The sequence below is a fragment of the Fonticula alba genome, assembly GCF_000388065.1.
Source record: "Fonticula alba strain ATCC 38817 unplaced genomic scaffold supercont2.37, whole genome shotgun sequence".
Lineage (NCBI taxonomy): Eukaryota > Rotosphaerida > Fonticulaceae > Fonticula > Fonticula alba.
Window position 1 is genome coordinate 1845 of NW_009243007.1, and position 9723 is coordinate 11567.

A 9723-nucleotide genomic window follows, 5' to 3' on the forward strand; every position below is an offset into this window, starting at 1 on the left:
TGGGCGGACGCCGCCTGGGGCGCGCGGCAGGTCCGGCGGGCGCTCGGTTAAGCATCTACTCCCGGTGCCGGTTACATGGGCCGATTGGCTGCCGTGTGACGCCCGGCAAGCGAGTGATCACCGGCATGGTGATCCGGCTGCCGGCGGCCAGCCGAAAAGGCTCACGGCGCGCTCGCCCAACAACAGGCATCCGCCGCCAGGGGGCGCCGGGCGACACAAGCGTCGGCACATGGGGCCCGCCCGAGGCTCGGCCGGCTGGCGGGCCCGTCCTGCCGGCCCCCCGAGCAGGCAGCCCGGCGCCGAGGGCGCGGACTCCCCTCCCCGGCCGGGCCCGCTCGGCCCCCCGCCTTTCTCACTCTCTCTCTGTGAGGATGAACTCAAACGGCGGCAGGATGTGGGGGGCCGCTGCCGGGCCCCTGGGCGATGAAGGCCGCCTCGGAGGCCGGGCGGGGCTTGTCCTCCGGCGGCCGGCCGACGGAGGGCCACAAAGGCATGCGCCCGGGCGCCTGGGTGTTCTCCCCCCGGGCGGCGGGCGAACGGCGCGAACGTGAGCCCCTGTTTGTTATTCATGCGGGCGCCCACAGGCGGCAGGCGCGGCTCTGCTGATCGCGCCCTCCCCTCTCCGGGTCCGGTTTGACCGTGCCGGGGCGGATCTCTCCATTGCCCCGGGCAACAGTGGCCGCGCCATGGGCGGGCCCCGCTCGCCGGCCGTGTCGCCGCGGTCGCGCTCGCGCCAGGCCGCCCCCTGGCGTGCCTTCAGGCTGCGCTGGCCGGGTGTTCTCGCTTTGCGCCCGGATGGGCGTCGGTGCGCCGGCGTGTCCGCCCGGGGGAATGGGCCATCTGGGCCGGAGGGGCTCCTCCATTCGTCCCGTTCGCCGGCCGCCGCCGACACGGGCGCCTGTCGGCGCGGTGGGCTGGCTGCCCCTCTGGCGGGCACGGGCCGCGGCGACCCGGCCCTCCCTCGCCTCGCCCCCTGGCCGGGCGTCCTCGCGCGGCCCTCGGCCGAGGCCGGAGCCGAGCGGCGAGGCCCGTGGCCCTGGCACTCGGGCCGCTGGGGGCCTTGATGGCCATTGCCCGGCCCGCCGGCGAATCAAGGGCCGGGACAGCGCGGGCCGGGGCTTTTTTCTTTCGGCCCCAATCACCGATCTCCCTCCTCCATCTCACCTTGTCTTGCCGCCCCATCCGAGCATGATAACACCGCCTCCCGTCCGACCGCCGGCCTGGGGCATGGCCGCGCTCATACTTGCCGGGCTGGTCCTCCTGCTGGGGGGCTGCCATGCGCTGGCCGGCCGGCCGAGCGCCGCCGCCGACCGGCTGCAGCACGCCGCCGCCCTGGGCCGGCCTCCCGGCCCGGGGGACCTCCTGTCGTTGGATCTGCCGGCTGGCCCCGGCTGCACCGTCTATGACCGGATGCTTGAAGAGTGCGTGCGCGCTGTGTGGGGAAGGCCGGCGGGCGAGCAGGGGCTTATGGGTGCACCGGCGACGGGGCCACATTTGTGAACGCGCGGCAGCCGCCATACTGACCAGGGAGAGACTTTCCCCGCGCGCCCGGGGCTCGGCCCCTCGGCCCGGCAGGTGCCTTGTCTGCGAGGCGGGCTTCTTCCTCCAGGCCGGCGGGTGCGCCGCCTGCCCGGGCGGCTGTGTGGCCTGCACCTCGGCCAGCCGGTGCACCGCCTGCGCGGTCGGCCAGTACCTCCACCAGGGGGCCCTGTGCATGGCCAGCTGCCCGGCCGGGACCTTCCCCACCGGGGGCGCCTGCGAAGGCTGCCCGGCCGGCTGCGCGGCGTGCACCTCGGCCGACCAGTGCACGACGTGCTCGCCCGGGCGGGTGCTTCACGCGGGCGCCTGCTTGGGCGCCTGCCCGGCGGGGACGGTCAAGTCCGCGGGCGTGTGCTGGCCATGCTGGGCCGGCTGCACGGCATGCGCCGAGAGCATGCAGTGCACGGCCTGCCTGGAGGGGTACTTCCTGGATGGCAGCATATGCACGCCCACCTGCCGGGCCAGCTCCTCGCCGGTCGGGACGTCCTGCACCCAGTGTCCGCACTACTGCCGGGCGTGCACATCGGCCAGCACCTGCGTCGCCTGCTCGACCGGCTTCTTCCTCCACGGGGGGGCCTGTGTGTCCATCTGCCCGGGGGGGACCTACGGCCGGGAGGGCGCGTGCCAGGCGTGCCCGGCCGGCTGTGCCGGCTGCACCGCGGCCGACCGGTGCACGGCCTGCGCCGGCGGGCGGCTCCTCTCCGAGGGGGCATGCGTGGCCAGCTGCCCGGCCGGGTCGCGGCCCTATGCCGGGGCGTGCCTGCCGTGCGAGGCCTCGTGCGCCGAATGCAACGAGGGCGGCCACTGCACGGCCTGCATGGCCGGCTGGCTGTTGCACGGGATCCGGTGCACGGCCGCCTGCCCGGTGCGCACCTTCCAGTCCGGGGCCGCCTGCCTGGCCTGCCCGGCATACTGCCGCGAGTGCGCCTCGGCCGGCAGCTGCTCGGTCTGCCTGGCGGGCTACCATCTGTGGGAGGGCCGGTGCTTGGGCAGCTGCCCGGCCGGGACCTTCCCCACCGGGGAGGGCACGTGCCGGGACTGCGCCGCCGGCTGTGCCCGGTGCACGGCGGCCGGCGGGTGCACCGACTGCCCCGGCGGCCAGAGGCTCCTCGGCGGAATGTGCACGGCGGACCCCTGCCCGGCCGGCACCCGGGACCATGCGGCCGTGTGTGAGCCCTGCCCGGCCGGCTGTGCCGCCTGCTCCTCGGCGAGCATGTGCGGCACCTGCGCCGCGGGGTACCTCCTGGAGGGGTGGACCTGCCGGCGGGAGTGCCCCCGGGGGAAGTACCCCTCGGGCGACCGGTGCGTCGCCTGCCCGGTGGAATGCGCGGCCTGCACCTCGGCCGCGGCCTGCACCCAGTGCCAGCCCCGGCGGTATCTGGAGGGCGGGGTGTGTCGGTTTTGCCAAAATGGCTGCGACGGGTGCACCTCCGGGGCCGACTGCGTGAACTGCGCCCCGGGCGAGGTCATCCACGAGGGCGTGTGCCTGGCCGGCTGCCCGGCCGGGACCTATGTCTCCGGGGTGTCCTGCCTGGCGTGCGGGCCCGGCTGCGTGGAGTGCACCTCCGGCGCTGACTGCGTGAACTGCGCCCCGGGCAAGGTCATGCACGAGGGCGCGTGCGTGGCCGGCTGCCCGGCCGGGACCTTCCCCTCGGGCGGGTCCTGCCAGGCGTGCGGGCCCGGCTGCGCGGAGTGCACCTCGGCCGAGCACTGCGTCGCCTGCCCGGCGGGGACGCTCCTGCACCGGGGGGCGTGCGTGTCCGGCTGCCCGGCCGGGACCTTCCTCGAGGGGGCGGCATGCCGGCCGTGCCCGTCGGGCTGCGGCGCATGCGCCTCGGCCGGCCACTGCACATCCTGCGCCGGGGGGCTGCTGCTCCATGGGGGTGCCTGCGTGGAGGCCTGCCCGGGGGGCATGGTCGCCGCGGGGGGGCGCTGCGCCGCCTGCCCGGCGCACTGCGAGGCCTGCCCGGCGGAGGACCAGTGCACGGCCTGCGCCGCCGGGCGGGTGTTCCACAACGGCGTGTGCACGGATGCCTGCCCGGCCGGCAGCTTCCTGGCGCCGGGGAGCGCCTCGTGCCAGGCCTGCGGCCGGGATTGCGCGGCCTGCACCTCGGCCGACCGGTGCACCGGCTGCCGGGGCGAGTGGCTGATCCACCGGGGCACCTGCGTGGCGGCCTGCCCGGCGGGGACCTTCCCCTCGGAGGGGCGCGAGTGCGTGGGCTGCGGGGCCGGGTGCGCGACGTGCGCCTCGGCCGACCGGTGCACCGGCTGCCCGGCCGAGCGCTTCCTCCACGAGGGCGCCTGCCTGGCGGCCTGCCCGGTCGGGACCCATGCCTGGGGGTGGGCCTGCCACGCGTGCCCGAGCGAGTGCACGGCCTGCACCACGGACGCCAGCTGCCAGGCCTGCCGGCCGGGGCTGCTCCTCCACCAGGGGGCCTGCGTGGGGGCCTGCCCGGAGGGGACCTTCCCCTCGGGCGGCCGGTGCGTCGGCTGCTTGAATGGCTGCTCGAGGTGCCTCGCGGCCGGGCACTGTACGGCCTGCCCCGGGCGCCTGGCCCTGCATGGGGGCGCCTGCGTGGAGGAGTGCCCGGCCGGGAGCAGCCTGGCCGGGGGGGCGTGCGTGCCCTGCGCGGCCGGCTGCGCGGCATGCACCGCGCCCGACCGGTGCACCGCCTGCGCCGGCGGCCGGCTGCTGCACGAGGCCCGGTGCCTGGATGCCTGCCCCGGGGGGACCGTGGCCTCGGGGGGCGGGTGCTTGCGCTGTGCGGCCGGCTGCGCGGCGTGCACGGCGCCCGACCGGTGCACCGCCTGCACCGGCGGGCACCTGCTCCTGGGGGACCGCTGCACGCCGGCCTGCCCCGGGGGGACCTTCCTCGAGGGGGCGGCCTGCCGGGCGTGCGGGCCCGGCTGCGCGGCCTGCGCCGCGGCCGGGGGGGCCTGCACGGCCTGCGCCCCGGGGGCGTACCTGCGCGAGGGGGCGTGCTACCCCGGCCCCGGGCCGTGCGGCGCCTGCCCGGAGGGCGAGCTGGCCTGGGAGGGCGCCTGCCACCGGGACTGCCCGGCCGGGGCATACCCCTACGGCGGGTCCTGCTGGGCATGCGCCCCGGGCTGCGCCGCCTGCCGGTCGGCCAACCGGTGCACGGCCTGCGCCGGCGAGCTGGCCCTCCACGCGGGGGCCTGCGTGGCCGGCTGCCCGGCGGGGACCTTCGCCGCCGGGGGGGCGTGCCAGGCCTGCGCGGCCGGCTGTGCCGGCTGCACCGCGGCCGACCGGTGCACCGCCTGCGCCGGCGGGCTGGTCCTGCGCCAGGGGGCCTGCGTGGCCGACTGCCCGGCGGGGGAGTATGCCCTGGCCGGGGTGTGCCGGGCGTGCGCGGCCGGGTGTGCCGGCTGCACCGCGGCCGACCGGTGCACCGCCTGCCCCGAGGGCCGGGTGCTCCATGCCTCGGGCCAGTGCCAGGAGGCCTGCCCGCCGGGGGAGTATGCCCTGGCCGGGGTGTGCCGGCCGTGCGCGGCCGGGTGCCTGGCGTGCGTGGCGGCCGGCGGCTGCACCGCCTGCGCCGGGGGCCTGGTGCTGCACGAGGGCCACTGCGCCGGGGCCTGCCCGGTGGGCAGCTTCCTCGGGCCGGGGGCCGTCTGCACCCGGTGCCTGGACTCGTGCGCGTCGTGCCTGACCCTCGGCCAGTGCACCGCCTGCGCGCGGGGCTTCTTCCTGCACGAGGGCCTCTGCCTGGGCAGCTGCCCGGTCGGGACCTTCGCCAGGGCCGGGGCCGCGGAGTGCGCCGCCTGCGCGGCCGGCTGCCAGCAGTGCACCTCGGCCATCGACTGCGGCCGGTGCGCGGCCGGGTGGGTCCTGCACCGGGGCGTGTGCGTGGCCGGCTGCCCGGCCGGCACTTTCAACCCGGGCAGCGCGCAGTGCGTGGCCTGCCCGGCCGGCTGCGCCGCCTGCGCCCCGGGGGCCGGGTGCACCGCCTGCCAGGAGGGGCTGCTCCGGCACGAGGGCGCCTGTGTGGCGGCCTGCCCGGGCGGCATGTTCCCGGCGGCCGGCGCCTGTGACGCCTGTCCGGCGGACTGCGCGGCCTGCACCTCGGCCGCGGCCTGCACCCGGTGCCAGCCCCGGCGGTATCTGGAGGGCGGGGTGTGTCGGTTTTGTCAAAATGGCTGCGACGGGTGCACCTCCGGCGCTGACTGCGTGAACTGCGCCCCGGGCAAGGTCATGCACGAGGGCGCGTGCCTGGCCGACTGCCCGGCCGGGACCTTCCCCTCGGGCGGGGCCTGCCAGGCGTGCGGGCCCGGCTGCGCGGAGTGCATCTCGGCCGAGCACTGCGTCGCCTGCCCGGCGGGGACGCTCCTGCACCGGGGGGCGTGCGTGTCCGGCTGCCCGGCCGGGAGCTTCCCCTCGGGCGGGGCCTGCGAAGGGTGCCCGCCCGGCTGCAGCACCTGCTCCTCGGCCGGCCGCTGCACGTCCTGCCCGGCGGGGGCGATTCTCCACGCCGGCGGGTGCTTCGCCGACTGCCCGGCCGGGACCTTCGCCGCCGGGCACTCCTGCATGGACTGCGACCGGGGGTGCGACACGTGCACCTCGCGCGACCGGTGCACCAGCTGCCTGGCGGGCCTGCACCTGGCGGCCGAGGTGTGCGTGGCCGGCTGCCCGGCCGGGACCCTTCCCACGGGGGAGGGCGCGTGCCGGGCCTGCGCGGACGGGTGCGCCCGGTGCGCCTCGGCCGGCGAGTGCGCCGACTGTGCCTTCGGGCTGCTGCTGCACGGGGGGCAGTGCGTGCGAAGCTGCCCGGCGGGGACCTTCGCCGCCGGGGTGGCCTGCCAGGCGTGCGGGCCCGGCTGCGCGGCCTGCGCCTCGGCCGACCGGTGCACCGCCTGCCGCGAGGGCAGCTACCTGGCGGCCGGCCGGTGCGACCGGTGCCCCGGCGGGTGTGCCCGGTGCGACGGGCCGCTGGCGTGCGCCGCCTGCCAGCCGGGGTACTTCCGGTCGGCCGAGTCCGGGGCCGGGATGCCCTGCGTGGCCAGCTGCCCGGCCGGCGAGGTGGCCATGCCGGAGTCGATGGCCTGCCAGGCATGCCGGCCGGAGTGCCTCCTGTGCGCCGGCCGGCCGGAGGAGTGCCTCCTGTGCGCCGAGGGGTATGGCTGGGGCGCGGGCGGCCGGTGCCTGGCCTGCCCGGCCGGCTGTGCCACGTGCGTGCACTCGGCGGCCGGGCAGCCGGCCCGGTGCCTGAGCTGCCGGGCGGGCTTCTGGCTGGGCCCGGCCGGGGCCTGCGAGGCGTCCTGCCCGGTGGGGTGGTTTGCCGATGCGGACGCCGGCCCCGGCCCGGGGGCCGGGCCCGGCGGCCAGTGCCAGCCCTGCGCCATCGGGTGCACCGGGTGCACCGGGCCCGAGCCGGACCGGTGCACGGCCTGCGCGCATGGGCTGGACCTGCGCCCGGAGCCCGGGGCCGGGGCCACTTGCCAGTCGGACTGCCCGGCCGGGCGGTACCGGTCCGGGCCCGGGGCCTGTGACCCCTGCCACGGGGCATGCTCCGCCTGCAATGGGCCCACGGATGGCGACTGCTGGCTGTGCGCCGGGGCCCTGGTGCAGGATGGCCAGTGCGTGCAGCACTGCGCCCCGGGGCATGTGCCGGTCGGGGGCCGGTGCCTGGCGTGCCACCCCTCGTGCGGCATGTGCACCGGCACGCGCAGCACCGAGTGCGCCACCTGCGCCGGGGGGCTGCTGGCCATGCCGGCGGCCGGGGACGCGGGCCCGGGCCGGTGCGTGGCCGGGTGCCCGGCCGGCTTCCGGCCGACGGCCGACGGGCAGGCATGCGCCCCCTGCGGCGACCGGTGCCTCCGGTGCCCGGACGCCGGCGGCCTGGCCCAGTGCCAGGTGTGCGAGCGCGGGTGGGTCCTGGCGCCGGGGTCGCCGGCCGGCGGCGGCGGCGGCGGCGGCGGCGGCCCGGCCCAGTGCCTGGAGTCCTGCCGGCCGGGCGAGGCCCCGGTCGGGGCGTCGTGCGCCGCGTGCGACGAGGCGTGCGCCACGTGCGAGGCCCCGGGCCGCGGCTGGTGCCTCACCTGCCCGGCCGGCATCCGGCTCCATGAGGGGGCCTGCGTGGAGCGGTGCCCGGCCGGGACCTTCGCCGACCGGGCCAGCCGGTGCCAGCCCTGCCACCGGGAGTGCGGGCCGGCGTGCGGCGGCCCCGGGCCCGAGGACTGCCTGGCCTGCCCGGCCGGCCGGGTGCTCCACCGGGGGGCCTGCCTGGCCGAGTGCCCGGCCGGGTTTTACGCGCGGGCGGGCGGCTGTGCGGCCTGCCACGCCGAGTGCCGGGGCTGCATTGGGCCCGGCCCGGGGGCGTGCACCGCCTGCGCCGAGGCCCGGCTGCTGCTGCCGGACCCGGGGCCCACCGGGGCCGGGGGCTGTGTGGACGCCTGCCCGGCCGGGCACTTTGCCTGTGCCGGGGCCGGGCAGTGTGGCCGGTGTCCGGCCGGGTGCCTGGCATGCCGGGCCGGGCCGGCGGCCGACGCGCCCGGGCCCTGTCGGCCGGGTGACTGCACGGCCTGCGGCCCGGGGCTGGTGCTTGCCCGGGCCCCGGCCCGGTGCCTGGACGCCTGCCCGGCCGGGGAGTTCCTGCCGGCGGAGGAGCCGAGCCCCGGGCCGGGGGAGGGCCCCCGGTGCGCGGCCTGCGCGCCGGAGTGCGGCACCTGCCGGCACGCGGCCGACCGGTGCACCTCCTGCCCCGGCGAGGGGGGCCTGGCCTGGCTGGACGCGGCCACCGGCCGGTGTGCCGCGGCCTGCGACGCCCCGGGCCAGGTGCCGTACGAGTGGCCCCCGGCCGAGGGGGACGCCTGGCCGGGCCCGGTGGCTCGAGTGTGTCTGTCCTGCGGGCCCGGGTGCGAGGTGTGCCGGGTGGCGGACGCTCGGCCGCCGGGCGGCGCGTGCTGGCTCCTGCCCGGCGGCGGGGTGTCCTGCCCGGTGGAGCCGGAGTGCCGGCGCTGCCGGGGGGGCTTGCTTCTGGGCCCGAGCCCGGGCGGGCCGGCCTGCATGGAGGCCTGCCCGGCCGGGCACTTCGCCGACTGGGCCGGCGCCCCGGCCGGCTGTGTGGCCTGCGAGCCCGGGTGCGCGGCATGCACGGGCCCCGGGCCGGAGGGGTGCGCCGGGCCGGGCCCGGGGCCCGAGCGCCCGGCCGGCCGGTCCGTCGGGCTGGCCCTCGGGCTGGGCCTCGGCGGGGGGCTGGCCCTGCTGCTGCTGGTCCTGGCCGGGGGGCTGGTCCTGCTGGCCGGGCGCCGGCGCCGTGCCCGGGCCGCCGGCAAGCCGGCCGACCGGCTGGGCCTCGGTGCTGCCGAGGCCGAGGCCACCATCCTCAACACCATCATGGAGCTGTCGCTGCCGGGCAGCGCCCTGGTCTGCCTGGACCGGGAGTTCCACCTGCTGCCGGGGGAGCCCCTCGGGGCCGGGACCCAGGCGACGGTGGTGGCCGGCCGGCCGGCCGACGCCGGCACCCGCCAGCGGCTGGGCTGCCCGACCACGGTGGCCGTCAAGCGCCTGTCGCTGGACACCGGCCCCGGCGACCTGGGCATGGCCCTCTTCCAGAATGAAATCTCCCTCATGTGGCTGCTCCGGGGGGCGCCGCATGTGGTGCGCATCTTCGGCTACAGCGAGCCCCCGGCCCCGGCCATCATCATGGACCGGTTCCAGGCCGACTTGCAGGGGCTCCTGGACTCGGACATGCCCCTGGGCCCGGCCGACATGCTGGGCATCTGCCTGCAGTGGGGTACGCATGGCCGGCGGCCGAGGGCGCGCGCGATGCACGCTTCGGCCGCCGCCGCCGCCGCCGCCGACGGGAATCCGCCTTTCTGACACACCCTGCTCATGGCCCGGACGCGCGCGCCGGCCAGCCACCGGCCTGGAGGCCATGCATGGGCATGATGTGGCCCACTGCGACCTGAAGCCGGGCAACGTGCTGGTGCGCCAGCCCGAGTCCGGCAAGTGGTACGCGGCCCTGGGGGACTTGGGCACGGCCAGGAGCCTGTCCACGGCCCGGGTGTCGGCCATGCTGACCAGCCCGCCGGAGGTCAACGTCATGACGGCTCCCTATGCGTCGCCGGAGGTGTGTGATCCTGCCTTTGCGTCGCTTGTGTGTTGGTGTGTTGGTGTGTTGGTGTGTGTGTGTGCGTGTGTGCGTGTGCGTGTGTGCGTGTGTG

General features: G+C 78.4%; 1 protein-coding gene across 1 annotated transcript; it reads left to right on the plus strand.

Annotated features, from left to right (window-relative positions):
- Positions 1-1227: 1227 nt before the first annotated feature.
- Positions 1228-9629, plus strand: H696_06246 (hypothetical protein; the record flags this gene model as incomplete). The annotated part of the gene is made up of 4 exons (XM_009499991.1): positions 1228-1421; positions 1576-4432; positions 6362-9293; positions 9418-9629. Coding segments are annotated over 4 exons (6195 nt in total), but the record flags the coding sequence as incomplete, so codon positions are not given.
- Positions 9630-9723: the final 94 nt, after the last annotated feature.